Source organism: Gossypium hirsutum, chromosome A13 (assembly GCF_007990345.1).
Source record: "Gossypium hirsutum isolate 1008001.06 chromosome A13, Gossypium_hirsutum_v2.1, whole genome shotgun sequence".
Lineage (NCBI taxonomy): Eukaryota > Viridiplantae > Streptophyta > Magnoliopsida > Malvales > Malvaceae > Gossypium > Gossypium hirsutum.
Genome location: NC_053436.1, coordinates 3,750,927 through 3,773,916, shown reverse-complemented (window position 1 = coordinate 3,773,916; position 22,990 = coordinate 3,750,927). Strand labels below are relative to the sequence as shown.

At 29.3% G+C, this 22,990-nt stretch overlaps 1 protein-coding gene across 2 annotated transcripts; it reads left to right on the top strand.

The window, feature by feature from the left end:
- The first annotated feature begins 10,843 nt into the window (after positions 1-10,843).
- On the top strand, positions 10,844-14,795 carry LOC107913546 (G-type lectin S-receptor-like serine/threonine-protein kinase SD2-5). 2 transcript variants are annotated; one of them, XR_005907374.1, is made up of 2 exons: positions 10,844-13,446; positions 14,487-14,795. XR_005907374.1 is itself a non-coding variant. In XM_016842171.2 (1 exon), exon 1 carries the CDS (start codon positions 10,984-10,986, stop codon positions 13,378-13,380), a length of 2,397 nt encoding a protein of 798 aa, XP_016697660.1. In that variant the 5' UTR covers positions 10,844-10,983; the 3' UTR covers positions 13,381-13,638. The 2 variants fall into 2 exon arrangements, 1 of the variants encoding a protein (XP_016697660.1); XM_016842171.2 differs by lacking the exon at positions 14,487-14,795 and having other exon boundaries at positions 10,844-13,638.
- The last annotated feature ends 8,195 nt before the right edge of the window (positions 14,796-22,990 follow it).

The window sequence follows — 22,990 nt, the reverse complement described above, 5'->3', positions numbered from 1 at the left end:
AGACACTCCACTTTGATCTCCTTTTGGGGGAGGTCGGCTCCCAAGACACTCCACTTTGATCTCCTTTTGGGGGAGGTCGGCTCTCAAGACACTCCACTTTGATCTCCTTCGCAAGAAAATCTTCTTTCTCTTTACTCTAATCATCTATATCAAGAAGAAGGTGAACTGACCAACAGGGCGACTAACTAAGGGTTAGTTTAGTATTGCTTCTCAGAAGCATTTTTGGTCCAAAAAACACTTTTGAGCAAAAGTTAAAATTTTTTGCTTCAGCTTTTGGCCAAAAAAGTGCTTTTACAAAGCATTTTTTTTATTCCAAAAATGCTTTTAAAAAGCTTAAAAGCATCTTGTTTAGCAAAAGTTTTATCTCAAAAGTACTTTTTGTCCCAAAAATGCTCTTGAGAAGCAATGTTAAACTGACCCTAAATCTTTATCAACACACAATAAAATTGATTTTTTAATATTAGTTATATAAATTTTGTTTTAACTCTTATTCCAATTTAAATATATAAATATAAATACAATATATTTAAATATTTGAATTCAACATCTATTTACATATTTAATTGTTTAATTTTATATCTTATTTTTAAAAAAACTCAAATATTTAAAGAATTGAAATATTCGATTAATATTATTTTTAAAATCAAGTAAAAGGAATAATGAGAGAATAATATATAGATTCCTATTTAAAATAAATTTAAATACATGTAAACTATCTAGTTGGTCACTCATTTTTTAGGTGTTTTCATTTTGGTCATTCAACTTTTAGGGTATTTTTATTTTAGTCACCCAAACGTTAAATCTCTAACGGCGGTTAAATGCATACACCATATCATGTTTGCACTTTCATTTTAGTCACCCAATTTTTAGGCTGCTTTCATTTTTGTCACCAAAAAAATATATTTTTAAGTATTGATTGGGCTAAGAAAAATTAAGGATTAAAGTGAAAAAGCAGTACAAACTAAAATAATACACAAAATTGGTCAAATTGTACTTGTTTATCTCATTTCAGAAAATTATTAATTTTGGTTTTGAAATATAAATTTTTAAATATTAAGATTAAAAATTATAGTAGCAAATCAATTGACATTATTAATGGATTAAAAATTTTCAACAAGTTATTTAATTTATTTTGATGTTTTAAAATTATTTTCAAAAATCATCAATGAAAATTATTGTCTTTAATGGTTGTTTAAAAAACCCAAATTTCTTTTAATTATATGATCTTTAAACTTCCATACTAAGCTAAAAGAAAAAAAATAAATCCTTATAATTAATTTAATTAATTAATTTTAAACTTGATTCATTTGACGAATGCCTAATCCTCCCTTTAGGCGTACAGACATCCTCCCAAGCCAGAATCTTTCATTTTTTGAATCTCTTTCACCCATTTAAATTTAAACAAACGAAAAATTTTGTCACAAAAACTAAAAATTTAGATGTCTGCATGACGTAACTACAAACCTTCTTGCAAAGAGAAGAGCTAGCATCCGTCATTCCAAGCAAAAATCATAATTTTTTTTCATTACTTCTTTACGCAAACAAAGAACAAACAATTAATTTAATTAATTCCAAGTATTTTTTCCTTTACTTTTAGCCTAGCATGAAATATTGGAGATTATAATCAAAATAAATTCAAGTTCTGTAGACAATTAATGAGTTATTTGGGTTGAATTTGTTAAGGATAATCTAGAAAATTAAAATAAAAACTTAAAATTTAAAAGGAGAATTAAATAATTAATTTTAATATTATAGTAACAAATTGGTTGACATTATCAATGGTTTAAAAATTTTCAACAATTTATTCAATTTATTTTGATATTTTGAAATTAAAAATTAAAAAAATATGATTTTCAATAAACAAGTATAATTTGATAATTTTTGTGTATTATTTTAGTTTTTATCACTTTTTCACTTTAATCCTTGATTTTTTTACCCAAACCAATACTTAAAAAACTATTTTTTAGGTGACCAAAATGAAAGTGAACTAAAAGTTGAGTGACTAAAATGAAAGTGTAAACATGATATGACTTGTTCAGTTTAGAGATTTAATGTGGCCAAAATGAAAACTCCTAAAAATTGAATAACCAAATTACAAGAATTTCATTTTAGATGAAAAAAGTATACACCAAACACTTGCGGAAGGCATTGGGAGCCTAATTCTGTAAATTTCAAATTTATGTAATATCATGAATGCCAAACCGAGATCCTACATTATCTTGTTTTGTTTGTTTATTTTAATATGGTGATAATGAAAAATGGATGACCACTCATTATTCTTCTCCTTTTAAATTTCCTTTTTAGCTCAAGCCCTAACCTTGAATTTGGAGTCATGATTTCACTTGGCATAGGTTTTGCTTTATTTAACTACTTTAATTAAAAGAAGAAAATTTTCACTCCCAGTTACTGCATGGATCACACAATGGCTTGGTACTATGGGTTTCATTAAAAGTCTTATAGCAAGCCATTGGCCTAGCGCCCTAGCCAGCCAGCTCCTAGTGCTGTAATTCCATCGAGCTACCAGAAAAAGAGAAGCCGTTTTCTTTTTTTTCAATTCTTTCCCTAAACGGGAGCAATATTCTAGGGTGAGAAGAATGAAAATTTGGAAATTTTAATGAAATGATAGTTTTTGAATACTCTTATCGTTGTTATTGAGTGTTGATACAAGTTTAGGGTTACGAAAGAGGAAATTGGTTTGCATGCTAGTGCTAATAGTAGGGTAGTGTGGTTTAAGAGTTTTGATTGAGCATCTCAGTGGATATATATATTTATTTATTTATTTATTCGTAAGTGTTAACTTAGGAAAAATATCAAATGAGTCATAAGGGACCTTCAACACATACATGTAAATGTGATTAAATGAGACATTATCTCATTGAATGATCCCTAGTTGAAGTTGATGTGTGTGATGCATGTATGAATTTAGTTTGGAAGAGGTACGAATTGACAGTGTAGTGATATTATAATTTATGGTGAAGCGACTCCTTTGGGTGTGGTAGCTTCTTAAGATTGCTTTCCCCTAATTGAGGGAGCTCCTCTTTGTCTCTCTTTTGGGTCAAGGTTGATTCTTGGTAATGAGTTTGGCAAGCTTTTCCATAACACTGCTAATGATTTTTTTTTTTCCTTTCGGAAGTTATTTTCCATGGCCCTAAAAGATCTCTACAGCTCCTACGCTCATGCAAAGGAAATTTAGAAAGATTGCAGGCAAGGAAATTAGGTTTATTTGGTAGCCATGTGACCTTTATTACATGATACGGTCATATTGCCTTCAGAAATATCTTAAAAGCCCTCAAACCCATGCTTTTCAAATTGCTGTAATAACCAATCATGTTCTTGCTTTCAGGTGTATTGTCAGTTGCTTCTTCCTTTGTGGATTACTGTAATAACAATGATCCTGTTAGTGCTTCCATTTGTACTATCAGTTGCAACCAGACATAGTCCACTCAATTTTCATGGTTTTAATTCGCGAAGATATTTGGTCTAGTAAAGATAATTTCAAGAGTTATAGTATAAAATTTGATGGTAAAAGAAGTTCACTTGATGAAAGTTTTTTTTTATCACATACCATATTGTTTATAAATCCATTCATTGGGTAACTTATGCTTCTATTTATAGGGTGTTTGGTGATAACTAGAGAGCGCGTTGTTGGGACTTAAGAAGTGGAATGTGTCTTCTCTTTGTAGTAAGCTTAGGAGGTGTGCCAATGTCATAGGTCGAGATTAAAATCCATGACGAATGTCTCATAGAGTTCAATTGATGAAATAAGGTTCATTCAATTCACTTTTACTTGAAGCTTTGGTGAGGCTATCAAGATAAATAAAGAAACCAATATTAGAAGATATTATAATGATAAGATTTGATTTTGTAATCTTAGGATTGAGTCAATTCCTTAAGAATCTTAATTCTAAATTAGCTTTAATCTTGCTCGTCGATATAACTTAATTTGTATCGTTGGTTTTGAGAGAATTCAACTATAAATAGAGGCATTCCCTCTTATTTGTTATCCTCTCAGGATACTCAATTTTAATCCTTCATAGTAATTGAATACAATTGAGTCCATTTACTCAAACACTTGATGTGTGTTGCTTTCTTGTAGTATTTTTTATTCTTTCGTTGCTATTTCTTTTTGAGTTGCTTTCACTTTATTTTCGGTGCTTTAGAGAATTTCTATCGAGAATTTTCGTTTTTGCGAGAGTTAGATTGACTTAGGTAGATTTGAAATTAAGATACCCCTAAAACTACACAGATTGTAAGACTAAAGTTCTAATCTCGTGGAATTAATAAGTACATGAGCTGCCTTCTTGCAGAGGATTTTTTTGGGTGTGGGCTTCCTTTATTATCGGGCTTCTACTAATATATCGTAAGGTCATCTTATGGGCCGTTGATGTGTTTTGCTCCCAACATGAGCTTAACGACGGCAATCTTGCAAGTCTATTAACAGCCGAAATTGGATTCAAATCAGTTCTATATATGTTAGTGTTAGATTCAAGTTTATGAACCAACTTTATCATTTGGTGTTCGGTGCTTCCGGTATCTTGATAGCCCGATTGACACTATGGTAAATAGGACATCACTATAATAATATTGATAATAACATTTTTTAAAAATTTTTATAATTTCTTAATTATTTTTAAAATGTTTATACAATTTTTAATGATTTTTGTATATTTTTTAATATTTATAGATGAGATATGCCATGTCAGAATATTTATCTATGTGGCATGTCACATGTTACTTTTTGATTGATTCTATATATCGTGTTATTTTTGATTACTGTTAAATCAGTTAATGATGATTTTATTAATAGAAGAGATTAATTAATTTTATTTTTACTAAAATTTTATCAATATGTTAACTCATAATTAATTTTTAACTTAGTTACTTTTAGATGGTGAAAATTTTATTAAATAGAATTATTAGTATGAAAGTTAGTATGTAATTGGTAAATTATTAATATATTTATTTATTTTACAAATAAATAGTTATAAATGAATAGAACTATGATTATCACCACGTGTTGCATGATTTGACTTTTTATAATTGATTGATTGTTATATTTTAATCAATTTATTTTACATTTTAAACATGTTATAAATAAAATTCACCATTAACTCAAGGATCAAAGTTGAAGATATTTCACAAAATAATCTTCTTACAGAAAAGGTGTCTTTTTTGCAAGCAAATATCATTCTTTGCTTATAGCCTCTTAATGTCATTAACCACTTGTCTCAAATTTCTTGGCACATTGAGAGGATTCATAATCCACTATACAAAATCGATATCTTCATATTCAACTAACATCACCAAAGATTTCCTCCGTAGAGAGCTAGAAAAAAAAGTCAATAGATAGCAAGGAAAAAAATTAGACTAAAAATGTGACATTCAGTACCCTTCCTGATCGTCAAATTTAAGTTACGAGGTGTTACATTTATTGTCGGAGTAACTATGATTAATCATACCCGATTAATACTACCAAATGATAAATTTCAACTCAATTATGCATACAATACAATATAAAACAATTAAATGATAAATTTTCAACTCAATTATGCATACAATACAATATAAAATAGTTTTTCTAGTCCTATACAAGCTTATGGAAACTCTAAAACTAACTCGAGATAGAATTAGGACCAAATTGTAAGAACTTCAAAACATTAAGTGAATGTCGTGACGTGAGGGGATTCCTTGTTGCGTCATGACATACTGTGATGATCTCGTCGCGGCGATGAGATTCCTCATCGTGCTGTAGCTTGGAGTCCATATCTTGTAGCAACGACACTCATATGACATCGCGATGCCACATCCTATTTATGCAATTTCTAATAAACATCAACCTGCAATTTATTTCTAATAATTTAATATACATATTCAACTCATAAGTAATCAATACGCATACCTTTCAAGCATCAATTCAAGCCTATTAATACACTATCCATCAATATGCTTATGCCATATTACCTATAAATTATTTATCTAGTATTCATTCAATTATATACATAAATGCTAATCCACAAATACTATTTGCAAAAGCATCTTTTATACTTTACAAAAACCATATGATAAACACATATACAAATTTTTATATTCATATAATTAAGTCCATTTACCAAATATTCAATTCAACATTCTCAAAAATAGCAAAAATACTAAAATTGACTCAATCTAGGTATATGTTGTATAACCAACAAAATAAAACAACACAAAAATTGTTGAATTTAGGATCTTTATTTGGATGCTGGAGTTGATGCTGGGAATCTCGATATATACCTAACCTACGCACGAGAAACAAACCATATGCTAAGCGATAAAGCTCAATGGTATTTTTATAATTCAAATCGATATAACATATGAAATATTCAATTGCATTCAAATTCCATGTATATACTATCAATCAATATAAAAACATTTTATAATCAATTTCATTCAACACATCTATATATATATATATGTATATATCACTATTATTATAATCATTTCATGAACTAAGTAATCTATACGAATATTTAATACCATCATTACAATGCTAGATAGATTTGTATAATTACTCATCTTGTAACATATAATTATGCTTCATTTGATTACCAAATCAAACGATTTATTTCTTATCTTACTGAATCAGCTCTCTGGCCTTTAATCAGTTTGCGTGATTTTTTACATACTCTCAACATTCAACGTCGTATATAAGTGCATGTATTTCAACTTTGTAACATTTAATCAATTTCAATGATCGTTCAGCCAACTAGTATATTAAGCCCCCTATTAACATGACTAGGGCTTGAACGGATACACGGATCCAACCAACACACCAATTCGACACTTAGTGCCTCATCGAAATGTCTGAAATAAGTAAATTCGCCCAGTGCTCATTAATTTAACCAAAGTACTAATTGTGCCTAGCACTTGTCAGAATGTTCGAAGGAAAATTGCACCCAACTCTCATCGACATATAGTCAAAGTAATCCGTACTCGATCTATCCTATGGCATGTCAATTATATCCAATACTGCCCGAACAGTTAATAGGGTAACCAATTATCTAATTCATCAAATAACTCTAAATTACATTTCATCATTTTCAATTTATCAATCCATTACATAACATAGCATGATTCAACCAAATTCAAAGCAAACTTCATCATTTCAACAAATTCCACTATTTTTAATTTATTCAATTTAGTCCTCTCTCTCAGTAATCAATCACAACAATACCAATTCAATTCAATTGAATTGAATCAATCATCAATTTAATTTTTTTATATTTACTTAAAATAGAAGCAGAATAATTAAAAATAAAATTATAATTTGTAATATGCTTGAATTATCTAATATGTTTATATTCACTCCTAAATAAAAAAATAGATAAAATTAACTGAAGAGCATGCTCCTAAAACTATATATATCAATATTTTATATTTAATTATAAAATAATACAAAATTGATTGTCACAGTTCAATTCTATAATTAATCTGTTGAGGAAACTATATATATATAAAAAAAAAGGTAAGAAATTATAAGTTTATTGAGAAGTTAAAAAGTTTTCTAGACTTGTACTCGTAGTAATTAACCTGTAAAACAATACAAAAGAATTAAGTACTTTCTATTTCGAAGTAAATAAAATAAAAGTCAAAATGAAATAAATACGAGTGAAGGAACAACCAAACATTAATGGTTTTGATACGAGCTAGCAAGCCGCATCTTGGGGCTTGTAAAATTTTAAACAAATCATAAAATATTGAAAAACTATTGTGATAGAAGTTTAATTTATATTATATCCACATGGTTGGAATATTGAGAGATTGAATTTTAGAATAAGATTTTGGATAAATCTTCGAATGGATGTTTTTATGGTGAAAATCAAAATTTTAATCACGACTTGTCTTTTCTTTTTTCCATATGAAAAAAAATATTTGCTCTATAACTATTTTATTGAGGAAATTATATATATAGTTTTCATCGATAATAAGAGATGAATTTTGATATTTATGTAAAGACAAATGTGAAAATGAATGAAAAACGAATCGTCAAAACAGAAATTAAATTATCACTCCAAAAGAACTCAAAAATAGTTGATTATGTATATATATAATTGATTATTTGTAACTTCTATGAAATTAGAAGTTATAAAAATAACTTCCAAACAATAAAAAAAAAATTAAAGTATAATTTAATGCAAGTGTGAACCTAATTAATTTTGAATCAAATATTTATTTTTTCTTGGCTTAATATAAGATTTGGTATTTGGACTTGACATTTTTTCTTAATTCAGTACTAATCGTTCCACAAGTTACCCCAAAACGCTAATGGTGTTAATTTTTTTATGAGGTGGCACACATAGCCAATGTATGGCTAACACATGATATATGAAACCATCACAATTTCTGTTGGAAAATAATGAATATTTTGAAACTTTGAGGCATATTATTTTATTGATAAAATTGAAGGTTTGAATAATAAATTATGGATTTATATTCTCTATATAATATGCTCAAAATTGTTGAGTGATGAATGATAAATTGATGCTTAAATTAACCAATGATTCTGTCTTTTGATGAACAGTTGTATCTCTTAGTGAACAGATTTATTGCTTTTGGTTTAATATTGCAGATTTTCGTTTATTCTGTGTCTGTTCACTTATATCTACTAACTTTTTAAAAAATTCTTCATGAATCAGTCTAAATTTCTTCATTTGTTTTCTCTCCTCTATATAAAGTCAAGTTAGGAGACTTTCAAAACACTTATAAAAAACCATCAATATAAAAAGTTCCTTCTAAATCTATTCCTCCTGGTGATAGAGAAAGATAAGATTGCATTTGATTGATCAATGTTTTTGTGCTACTATTGTGATCGTTTGTTGTTGTTTTCTGGGAGACAGAGATACAACGTTACTCAAAGCACTGAGGAGAGGTTGAATTTGTCTTAAGGAACCTGTTCATACAGGGCTCAACAAAATTCTTTTTCTAATTTTCAACTCTGTCCGATTACTGGTATTCTGTTGTGTTACTACTATTGCATTGTATTGCATTATTATTGCTACTGACATATTAATACTACATACGATATTATATTTTCTTACATTCTTAAGACAAATTATTTGTTGTAGTTTGAATCTAAGGCGTACAGGTCACCATACGTCAAACAACTCATCCAATTCAAAGGCTAAGGCAATTGTCACTGCTCAGGCTCAGGCTGCGAGCTAAACGTTACTTGTAACTATGAGTCACAATGAAAAGCCTGCGAAATTCACTGGAGAGAATTTTAAAACATGGAAACAAAAAATGTTGTTTTATTTGACCATGTTAAATATGACAAAATTTTTGAAAGATGATCCTCCTATTTTTAGAGAGGATGAGGAAAAAGCTATTACCGCTTTCAATATTGCCGAAGCATGAAACCATACATGAATTCACTATTAATCATATAAAAAGAGGTAAGAAATTATAAATTTATTGAGAAGTAAAAAATTGTAAACTTCATACTCGTAGTAACTTCTATGAATTTAAAAATTACATAAGTAACATCCAAACAATAAAAAAATAACTTCCAAACAATAAAAAAATTAAAGCATAATGTTAAATTAAAATGTAATAACGAGATTAATGCATATAAATAGTTTGTAACTTCTATGAAGTTCAATTACCAATTTATTTATATACAAATAGTTTTATTTATACATAAAAAGCAAATAAAAATATAATAAAATTAAAATTTATAAATAAACTTTTTTTTTGCTTTTTGTTTGCATTATAGGATCAAGATGACCAATACATAATTAACTAAAAAAGGGAAAAAAATTATATATAAATAGATTTATTTATAAATTAATAAGAAATAAAAATAACTAAAATATAATAATATTTAAAACATATAAATAAATAAATTAACTCTTTTTTTTTTGCAAAATTTCTAAATAACCCTTATTAAGTTTAATGTCTAAATTATTCCTATTAATTTTTTGTATTACCTAAAATACCCCTATTAATTCCTATGGTTTTTTAGGAGTTAGTTTTATATAATATGCAGATTATGATGCTTTATTTAAATTTTATCCAACATATTTTAATATAAAGAGCAAAAGTAACAGATTAATTTATTATAACTGCAGTTATATCATTATAACAGTTCTATGGAATAATGGATATTGTTATAATAAATGTCTATAATGGCAATAGAATTATCGTAAAATAAGAAATTCATTAATAATGAAAATCAAAATCAAACAGTAGAAGTATAGTTCTATGTGGACTCAACTTGCATGGAATATTTATCACTGTAGTTTTTTTTTAACAGGTGACAAGATTTAAGACACACAAACTCTAAGAGATACCAAATTTTAATATAATAAATTTTGAAAAACATAAAAATCTGAAAATTAAATTATAAATTTTTGAAAGTTAAATAACTAAAATAAAATTGAGATTGCTTCTATAATAGCTGGCACCTCCATTTGACTTGGGTCAACACACCATAATGGGAATGAAAATGTAATTAAGCTGTTGCTATGCAAGTCCTCAAAATAACTCCAATACTTTCCAGTACAGTGTCCATCATTACAGATCCATTGGTATTAAATTTCAACTAATCTCCGGTAGGAGGATGCCAAGAAACCACCTCACATTGCATTTTTTTCCATGGAAGTGGACTTGATTGAATTTGACAAATTGTACGTGTTGGGAGGGTATAGAAGCTGTCAATGCCCCCACTTAGCGACACTGATTAATCCCATTTTGAACGCTACTGGATTACTATTTTTTCCTAAAGAAAATTCTTGCTATTCATCGTAGTCCATTTTTCACTTTTCCGCTTTTTCTTGGTGATTTCATAAACGAAAAAGATTTTCTTTTCACCCTCAATATGATAGCATGAATTATTTAGTTTAGTCAAAGTTGACGCCATTGTCGCAGCTAATTTACTTTTCCCTGGAAAGCCATTGCTTGCCTTAGAGAGCAAAGATCCTGAATACTAATGCTTGTAGCACCTTTCTAATGATCACTCTTTTGATGCCATTGATTATTTCGGCGTTAGTTTTTGTTGATGCTGAAATCATGGACTACCCCTCATTTGTTGATGGCCCGAAATCCTGGAGAATCCCTTCCTCATCTGACTATAATTTCAGGGAGTCATATGGTGTGAAGCCGATCCTTGTTAATGGGATGTTTGTCTGTGGCTTCCATTGCAGCTATGATGGTGACAATTGCCTATTTGCTATCTCCATCTTCAGCACGAGTTACGATGGTCATATCAGATCTTCTCCACAAGTGGTATGGTCGGCTAATAGAGGCTATCCAGTTCAGAGTCAAGCACAGTTGCAACTCCCTCATGATGGCCAGTTTACGTTGACAGATGCTTACAATTTTCCTGTTTGGTACGCAGACAACGTTGATACGTTAAGTTCAAGGTTAAAATTGAGTGCGGAGGGAAACCTCATGCTGCTTAACAAAGCCAGCGACATGGATTGGCAGTCATTTGACTACCCAACGGACTCTTTAGTTCTTGGTCAAAGCTTCCGGCCATTCCAAGCATTGACGGTTACTGTATCGCTACCGAATTCAAGTAGAGTTTCGTATGAATTTGCTGTCAATTATTCTGTTGGCTACTTCACTGCTTCTATGGTTAGTTATGGTGAATCCACTGCATCTATGGATCCCTATTACGTAAGTCCTATCTTGTCTGATGCTGATCTTGAATTCCAGAAAGGAAAGTTCGGGAATTTCTCCGTGTCAGCCTCAGCTAAGTTTATACAGTTGGGAAGTGATGGCCACTTGAAGGCATATGAGTGGAAAGATTCCAAGTGGGAGGGGACTGATCTACTCCCCATTGATCCATGTAGTTATCCATTCGCATGTGGAAATTATGGCGTTTGCTTAAAAGAGGGATGCAGTTGCCCTGTTGATGCAAGTGAAAATGGAACTACTTATTTTAAGCCAATAAATTATACAAAGCCAGATCTTGGATGTTATGCAGTTTCACCAATCTCTTGTGAGAGTTTTATTCATCAGAGTTTTCTCGAGCTACAAGGCTACTATTTTCATCCCGTGAAAAAACATTTGATCTCTGAGACAATAAATTTAAAAGAATGTAAAGCAATCTGTTTAATCAACTGTTCTTGCAAAGCCTTTATGTATACAGAGGGTTCCTGCTATTTTCTATCTGGAGGATTGTCCATTGCGAAAAGTTATTCTAGCGACAACGGTACTTACAAAACCAACAACTCAGCTTTTATAAAGGTGCAAAGTTCTCCAATTTCACAGAGTCCTAACAAGAATGTTTCATCACCAAAGTATACATCAGTTATTGTGGGCTCAACTCTTGGAGCTATCTTTGGTGTGTTTCTTATATGCGCTTTCATTATTCTAGGATTTAGAAAAGGGTTCCAAGAAGTTGAGGAAGATTATCTAGACAACATGCTGGGAATGCCAACTAGATTCTCATACGAAGAGTTGAAGAACGTCACCAAAAATTTTAGCAACAAGATTGGTGAGGGTGGTTTTGGGTCTGTTTTTCATGGAACCTTACCTTCGGGGTCTGAAGTTGCAGTGAAGCATCTTGTTGGCTTTGGTGCAGTTAACAAGTCCTTTGCAGCTGAAGTTCAAGCAATTGGAAGCATTCACCATTTCAATTTGGTAAGTTTGGTTGGATTTTGTGCTGAAAAATTCAACAGGCTTTTAGTCTACAAGTACATGGCTAATGGATCGCTAGACCGGTGGATCTTCAATAAAAACCAAGAATCTGCTCTTAGATGGCACATTAGAAAGAAGATCATTATAGATATAGCCAAAGGACTAGCCTATCTTCATGAAGGTTGCAATCAAAAGATAATTCACTTAGACATCAAACCACAAAATATCCTTCTAGATGAGAATTTCAATGCCAGAGTTTCAGATTTTGGGTTGTCTAAGCTAATTGGAAGAGAACAAAGCCGAGTCGTAACAACTATGAGGGGAACCCCTGGTTATATGGCTCCTGAATGGTTAAGTTCAATTATAACTGAAAAAGCAGATGTCTATAGCTTTGGTATTGTGGTCCTGGAAATTCTGTGTGGGCGACGAAACGTCGATGAATCTCAACAAGAAGATATGCATTTACTGAGACTTTTTAGGAGAAAGCAAGAAGGGGGGCGACTGTTGGATATAGTCGATCGGTGCAGCGATGATATGCAGTCGAATGCAACCGAAGTTGTGGAGGTGATGAAGGTTGCTGCATGGTGTCTGCAAAATGAATATGCCAGGAGGCCTTCCATGTCCGCAGTGGTGAAACTTTTTGAGGACTCAAATGATGTTGTAAGTAACTTGAATGAAGATTTCCTAAATGGATTAACGTGGGAAATTGTGGGGAGTTTTGCTTCACAAGTGTCACCCTCTATATTATCTGGGCCAAGGTGATGAATATGGACATGGAGGAGATGTTCAAGGATGATATCGATGAAGATGGGATCTATATAAGCAAAGGTATGTCCCCAAAGTTTGGGCAATTTAGTTGTCATTGTTTCCCTTTTTAACTTCCCTAGTGTTTATTTGTCATAGTGGCTCTCAAAGTAAGATAATTGTTGTCAATCTTTCTGCAATGTTCCAAAGTTTATTATGTGTCAGAGACTTGTTTCATTACGATTTCTGGGTCTAAAAATTAAATGTTAAACTCAACAGGCGACCAAAGACTCAAAGTAGTGGAAGAATGTCTATTTTCTTTATTGCATATACATGTTATCTTAAAATAAATTCTACTCATTAATTTCTCAATCCATGGGCAATATGTGCACAACCAAAATTTTAGACTTGGACGTAACTTAAAAAATGGGTCTAAAATTTTTTTACATAATTTTTAAAAAAATATATAATACATCAAAAATATTAAAAACGTTAAAATAAATATTTTCTAACAAATTAAAAATAAATTAAAAAAATATGTATACTTAAATAACAATAAGATAGGTGCAATTGATCAAACAATAATAACAAAATAGTAACAACATAATAGTGAAATAGTAACGAAATAGTGAAAAAAAAAACAAGAAAATAGCAACAAAATAGTAAAAAATAATATATTTTTTACCTAAGCCTATTTTTTTGCCTATATTTTTATTCAAACTCTCCCACTTTTAATTGTCCTTAAATTTTGTTTAAATACTTTCAAAAAATACATAATAATTACTAGTATTGTCAAATTTTTATAGTTTTATCATTCAATTATTAAATTTTATTAAAAAAAATAATGTTCCACCTTAATTTAAAGAGTTAATAGCTAAATTATTCTTGAGCTAAAACTAATTTGCACCTTAAATAAGTATGCCATATGAATCAATTACTTGCAGCTATTAAAAGTAAGCTGTTGATAGGTAAACCTAGAACCTATATATGTATAAGTCAAACTCTCAAATATCCAAAAACAAGCTAAGAAATATGCAGTTTTGATTATGGAAGAATTAGAGCTAGACCGTCTGGGGTACATCTTGGATTCAATTCCATAACCAAAAATCTTATGTTTGAAACAGATAAACAACTTAGAAATTCTTCTGCTACAAGCACCAAACCAGTCAGTATGAGGCGAAAGTCGGAAACAGAAGCACATTAGTGGGGGAGAACACCAGCTGTTGTTGTTCAAGTTGATCACCTAGAGAAGAACCCAGGAAGGAAGCGCCGCCGCCGTTATCATTGATAGTTGTCATAGATCCGTTGTTGGGAAAATGGTGGGGTTTTGGTTTCTCCATTTTTGTGGTACAAACAGGAGGGAGTAAAAAAATATTTTGGAATTATAAAAAGTGTCACGTATTGTTATTCAATTGGCCAATGTATCAATTATTAGTGGATTAATAAAAATTTTTAACCATAGTAATTAATTCAAACACTTATCTTTTTTTTTTAAATCAAACAGACGAAGCTTTATTTACTAATTGCTCAAAACAGTACAACAAAAAAAAATAAACCTACGGAGCTACTATGAAAATAATAAAACTAACACTTAATCCTATAGCCAGAAAGGAAAATAAATTTAAAAAAAAAACAAAAGATAAGATTTTCCTACCCAACCACATTTAATGCAGAAACCGCGCTCTCAAATTAGCATTTTTCAAAAAGTAGATAGTTTCAGCTTCCAAGGAACCAAATCCCATTTCTAATATGATGTTCCTTGTTCCTTCTAATTCCATGCACACCCCATTTCAGTCTAGTTCACATTGTTTCTTCGCTTCCATTCTCCGCACGGCGAAGCAGGAGACTCCTCCATACACGTAAGTTGGTTTCTCTCTTTTTAGACTCACAATAGCTAAAACATGGGCTAATTGATTTGCTATTTTTCTTGTGTGTTTGAATCAAATCCATCCAAACTGTTGTGAAATCTGATGAATGTCTGTGATATGAGTCCCGATCTCTAATCTGTCTATTTGATTTGATTGATATTTCTTAATGATGATTAATGCATCACCTTCAAACACTTATCTTAATTAGACTAAATTGATAAAAAAATGTTAAATAAACAAAATAGGAAAGACATTATTTTAAAGTGATGTGCTGATGCATGTTTTAATATATAGATTTTTATAGTTATTATAAGGCTTAAGAGTATAAAAACTTTTCAAACTTTTTCAAAAAAAAATAATTTTTGCATTTAATTCGATACTTGAACTTTCAAAATATATAAAGAATTCTCTATAGTTTTTTCAAAAAAAGCAAGTAAGTAATTGCGCTGTTTTTGCATTTAATTGAGTACTTAAACTATCAAAATACATCAAAAGATCCTTTGACCATTAACATTAACGGTTGATTGTTAAAGTTAATCACCTCTAATTTTTTCAGTTAAAGTCACCACATGTCACTCCACGACGTGACATGTGAAAAAAAAAGATAAATTAATAAAAATTATTAAATTTTAACAAAATATAAAAATTATAAAAATAGTAAAAAAATTATAAAATTTTATAAAAACTATAAAATATATAGAAATATATAAAAAAACTATAAAATTATAAAATTGTAAGAAAATTATAAAAAAATTGTAAAGAAATATAAAATTCGTAATTTTTTTTTAAAAATATCATACCAAAAAAATATTATACCGAAAGAAGTATTTTATAATTTTTTATAACTTTTATTATTTTTATTTTTTATCATCTTTGGCCACATGTCATGTTGTGTTGCGGTAAGTAATGGCTTTAATTGGAAAAAATTTGGTGTCGTTAATTTTAACGATCAACGGTTAAAGTTAATGATTAAATAGTCTTTTTGATGTATTTTATAATTTTTTATGGTTTTTATAAAAATTTTCAATTTTTTATATTTTCTTACTAATTTTATAATTTTTTTTTCTAATTTTTAATATCTTTTATTAAAATTTAATAATTTATAACTTTTGTTGATTTTTATATTTTATAAATTTTTTATTACATGTCATGTTGTGATTATGATAAGGATGGCTTTAATGGGAAAAAATTAAGGGTAATTAACTTTAATAATCATCAAAAAATTTATTTAATGCATTTTGACAGTTTAATTAACTAATTAAGTGAAAAAAAAGTAAAAATTTAATTAATTTTTTTTTTTAAAAAGTTGGAATCATATTTGTTGAACGCGAAACACAACTGAAATACTTCGTTGACGAAAAGCAAACCTTTTGTAGACCCTCAGAACATTGATTGATCCCATTTTGAACGCTACTGCATAACTATTTTCCTTTCTCGTAGAAGAAAATTATTGTTTTGGAAATTTCAGCTCTGTCGTGGTGATTTCTTCAAGGAATTATAGCATGAATTATTTAGTTTATTCAAGTAATTTAGTATTCCTTGGAAAGCCATTGCTCGTCTTCGGGAGCCATGATCATGAATACCAATACCTCTAGTGCCTTTGTAACTTTTGATTCCACTGATCATTCCGTCCTCATTTTTTATTGACGCCGAAATCATGGACTACCCTTCATTTGTGAATGGCCTGAATTCATTGAGAAACACTCTCTCGACTGACTTTAGCTTCTGAGAGTCAGCCAGTGTGAGGCCGATCCTCGTTAACGGGATGTTTGCCTGTGGTTTCATGTTTGCCTGTGGTTTTTACTGCAGCTTTGTTGATGAAAATTGCCTATTTGTTGTCTGTTGGAAAATATGGACATCACATATATAATAAGGGTAATTACATGTTATTATTTACTATCATGATAGGTTAGGCTAAATTAAAAATAATTTAATTTGGTTAGAATTTTATTGAACTTTAATTATTAAATAAAGTATGGGTCAAATATGTGTAAATAGTCTAGTAATTGAGTTCTAATCAAATTCTAATTAGCCCATATGCTAATGTTATAAATATTAAGGAAGAGAGAGCAAATATTCTCTAAATTTCTTGTGTGCTAATTTGGAAAATCAAATTCTCAAAATTCAGTAAAATTTTAAGAAATTCATGGATTCAGGTACGCTTTCGCATCTAGTTTTATTCTTGATTTATTCTTAATGATTTGATATGATAGATTTTGGTTTATTCAATTTTAATTTAGATTTATTTTACAAGTCTAACAAGTGGTATCAGAGTTTTGTCATTTTGAATCATTGAGAATGAATAAATTCTTTATTATTTTTAGATTGATTCGGTTTTTTTTAATTTTATAGATTTGATATTTTAATTATATATTATCTTAAATCTTTAAGATTCTTGATAAATTTTTGAATTTTGGTTCTTCAAATAAATTTTTAAGGATTTATAAATATAACATAGTTTAATATTTGCATATGCTATTCAAAAGATGAATGTTTATTTATTTATTTATAATCAATTGATAAAAATTGATTTGTGAGATTTCTTTATCTTCTTTTTACACAATTATTTTACAAATTTTGGTTAAAGTCATTATTAAATTAAAGTTACAGACTTACAACTTTTTGCAATTGAAAAATTCCAATTGGGTTGTATAATTAGTTTTGAAAGTTAATTCACTTGATAATCGAATAAATGAATGTTGGTAAGATTTTTTTTCGCACTATTTGTTTTAAATTTTCTGTTCTTGGTTGAATATATATGGAATCATCATCTTTTGTCTTTATTCATGATGAATTATATTCACCATTGAATTCAATTCATATATACAAATGACTACTTTTGGTTTATGTTATAATTATCTTATATAAATTTTAGTCCTTATGGAACCTGACTAAAATTAAAATATTTGGAATTTTTTTTAAAATATGGCTATGAATTTTCATAAATAGTTGCGCATATAAATGCTTTTATATAATTTGAGATTCTTTTTATATTTAGTTGTAGCGACGTAAAAAAAATTGGTTTCGGTGTCGCTGATTGTGGCGATCTAGTGAAAAAGTTTGGAAACTGAAGTTCGATTTTGAAATAAAAGGGGAGTCGCCACCGATCCTTTTTATAGGTGTGATCGGACACCTTATAAATTTATTTTTGAAATGAAAAGAAATGAATTTAAGTCCACGTTAAAATCCAGAGAAAAAAATAGGGTTCGGGAGTCAGTTACGCGCGAGGAAGGTATTAGCACCCTTGCGACGCCCAAAATTGGTATCTCATAAACACGTGCTGTCTTGATTTTCAAAAATACGAGTTCAATATAAGGTTTAATTGTGATCCGATTGAAAAGACGAGAACTTTCAATTTTTTTAATTTTCGAGAAGGACATACCATTTTAACACGAGTCGACTAATATTCACCCAACATAGCGATGAAATCAACGATTTAATGTTAAATCGGTATGTTACCTTGTTTATTAGAATAAATAAAATAAGGAATGTGTATAAAATATTTTTAGAATAGTGAATAGCGACATAATACAAAATGGGCGGGCAACAAAAAAATGAAGGTTAGAAATACATCAAGGTATAATAATGTAATGATATACGAAAAGAATACTACATGTAAAATGTGTATACAAGAATAAAATATATGTACAAATATTATTGATAAATGTAGTAGGAATAAAACAAATGTAATAATAAAATATATACAATATGATATAAAGAATAAACATATACATATAATAGAGTTTAAAATATATATATACATGGGGTAATATGGAAATATGTATGTAGAGTAGTATATACAAAAATATAACTAATAATATTGAAAATACATGTTCATAATATATAAAACATACACACGATATAATATTAAAACATTTACATAATATGTACACATAATTACGATGTTAAAGACATATTAATATTAATAATAATACTAATATTACGTAGGATATACCTATATAAATATATATTGAAGATATATACATATTTAATAAAATACATGAATAATACGATATTTGATATATACGTAATATGTATAATAAAAATAATAATATACATAATATATATAAAATACATAATATATACATATATAAGAAAACATATACTATGGTTAACGATAATAACAATGATGATATAAAAATGTATACATACAACAACACATTCACTATATTAACAATCATAATAGTAATGGTATTAAAAATACAAAGAACAACAATGTAACATAACAAAAATATATATAAATCTATACACATAAATAAAAATATACACTATTATAATAATGATAATCATAAATATAATAATAATATCAAAATATAAAAGTAAGCATAGCATTAAAATATTAGAATAAAGTAGATGAAAATACTAAACATAAATACATATATATGTACGCGCATATAATAAAAATATATACTACTACTAATAATAATAATAATAATAATAGTAATATTAATAGTATAAAAATGACAAGGGTATTTAATAAAGAAATGAAAATAAACAAAAAAGACTAAAATTAAACTAAAAACAAAGTTGTGGGGCGAATTTGAAAATAAAAGGGAAGGAGAGGGTTTATTCGAACACGCGCTAAACATTGAGGGGCCCATACAGCAATTTTCCCCAGCTACTAAAACGCTGCGCAGCGTGGGGGACCAGAATGAACTCGGGACAAAACGATGGGTCCAAATTAAAAATAAAAAACCTTGATTGTAAAGTTCCAGAAAAGCGGAAGGGCTAAAAGCGCAATTAGCCCTTCCGCCTTAAAAACACGCGGATCTGACCTGGTGCGGGTCGGGTCGACCCGACCCGCGTTCAAATGGCGTCGTTTTATTGGTTAAGGGGGGGACCAAAACGCATCGTTTTGGTCACCTATAAAAGTTAAAAAATTTTATTTTTTTCATTTGTGCAGTTGAAATGAAAAAAAAGAGGAGAGAAGGAAGAGAGGAGAAGAGGGGAAAGGGGAGAGCTCCGGCCAGGGGGGCGGTTACCGGACGGCCGTCGGAAGCTCGCCGGCGCCGGCGCCGGCCACCGTGCACGGTGGCCGGAGAAGGTAAAAAAATTCAAAATTTTTTTTATTTTCTAATATTATTTTTATTTATATTTATATATTTAGATATAGAAAAAAAAGAAAAAAAATCGAAAGAGAACGAAAAGTAAATAAAAGGATTCACCTTAGGTTTTAGTCTGATTCAATGATATTGCCCTCTTCTTGGTATTTTGAAATTGCTTTTAGAAAATGATTGTTGAAGTTTGGTTAGGATTACCAAATGCTTTCTTTTTTCTGATTTTGGAATTGCCAAAGGGGGAATCCCTTTTCTATTTTTTACAATCGGCTTTATAGCCTCTTTTTTACCATCTGTTTCTTTATTTTGAAATACCTCTATCTATTGTCAAAAACCCCAACCCCATATAAAGTATTTCCCTTTGGTTTTTTATAACCACTTGTCAATATTAATCTAATATTGTTGTCTTTTCGTGTGTTTCTTGTAGGGCATGGGCGAACGACGGTGGCAGAGGCATGGTGGAGCAGGTGGCCAGTGCTGGTGTCAGAAGGTTAGTGGGCAAGTGGGAGACTCGATCAGTGGCAGCTGCTGAGTCAAAGGCCAAGTGGGACTAGGGTTTCCCGATTCTGGTCTTGGGCTAGGGATTTGGTATTGGTTTGGGCTTGTTTTATTTAGTGGGCTTATTGGGTTAGGGGTTTTTAGATTAGGGTAGGTTAGTTTAGGGTATTGGGCTAATAGTATTTGGGTTTGTAAAAGTGTGAATGGGTTTGGGTTTTAAGGGGTTTAGTGTTTTGTAAACGGGGTTTTAATTTGTAAATGAGATTGGGCCGAAATTGGCCTAGTACATTAGTGGTTATGGATTTTTTTAAGTATTTGTGCGTATAAAGAAGTTTTATGATAATGTCTTTAGTCATGAATACTGTCGAAACCATTTTTTATTCTACGTGGATCGACTTTTTGAAAACCAAATGAGGAGTCGCCACCAATCTTTTTGTTTAGGTGTGATCGGTTCACCTAGAAATTTGGTTATTTTAATAAAATATTTCTTTTTACTAAAACAACGATTTTGGTCTTACGAAAATATGAGAAAACGAGTTTGGGAGTCGCTTACGCATGAGGAAGTATTAGCACCCTCACTACGCCCAAAATTGGTACCAAATCGATTAAATACTGTCCTTATGTCCAAGATTTAAAAATGTTTTTTTTTTGAAATGTGGTTCCTTTTATAAACATTTGAATAGTCCAAGTTGGTCGTCAAAATTCTCTTATTTCAAAGGAATATAGCATCACATTCAGCACGATAGGACACGATCCTTTATACCCTCGAAAACACGATAAATTTCGACTTCCAAAAGTTTATATGTTAAAAACCGCAAAAGGATGCCCAATTATTTAGTCCAACGGAAAAATCAAAACCCAGCACAGTAGGGCACGATTCCTCGAATTTCTAGACATCGATTTTAGAATTTAGAAAATATGAGTGAAATTCTAAAGGAATATTCGATTGTTTTGAATAAATGAGAAATCGTAACCTAGCACGATAGGGCACGATTCCCGAATTGCCAAACATCGAGTTTTGCCTTCGTTTTAAAAGAATTTTTAAATGAATAATTATAAAAATAGTTTAAAACGCATTGATTTGACTTGAAATAGAAATGGAATAATTAGTTTTAAAAAGTTGAACCTTATAAGACAACATTTCGTAAACCAAAAAAAAAAAACAATGATCATGGGACAATATACACACATAAAGTACTGTACTTGGTGAATGAAGATAATATAACATTATTTAACCAACTAACAAAACAAACAATTAAATATAACTAATCTAAGAAAAATGCAACCAAATTTTCAAACATGGATGAATAACAATTGAAATAATAATACAAAAAATGGATAAATAATATGCAACAATAATATATGGAATAATATAAAAACAATCAATATACAAAACAATATAGAAATTAGGAGTCAATATAATGTAAAAACGAATAAAAAAACATTAAATATATGAAAAATTTTAAAATGAACCATACATACTAAGGTTTGAAATAATTTTAAAAAAAACTATAAATGAGTATTAGAATAAATATTATAAATGAAAAAAAAAGAAATTGGAGCAAATAATGTACAAAGTATTTAAAAAAAAAAAACAAAACATGTCCATTTAGAATTAACAGTACACATATAATTAAAAAATAATCATAAACAATGCTAATTAGATAATAGTACATGAAAGAATTTTGAATAATGGAAATACAATAAAATATATTTTTAAAATATAAACTATATACACCATAGACTTGAAAGAAAATATAGATTTAAAAGGGATTATATACATAAAATAAAATGGCATTAATAATGTATGTAAAATAAAGCTAATTTTAATATAAACCATATATATAATATAAAGGTAATTTAAAATAAATATTATACAATATTTCAAGACAATATAATATAAAAGAGAATTTTGAAACAATAATTTTAGAATTTAAACTGATAAATAAAAGAAATAAACAAAGTGAAAATATTATAGCAATTCCAAATGTATATTTAAATAAATCTTTAAAGATGAATATTAAATGAAATTTTCTAGAAAAAATAAAGAATTACACATATTGAAATGAAAAGAAAACTTAATTGAAATAGAATTAAACTAACAAAGATAACTAATAAATAAAAATAAATCAATGAAACTGACGCAAGGACCAAAACGAAATGCGTATGAATGCACAAGGGTTAAAAGTGCCAATGTTCCCAACC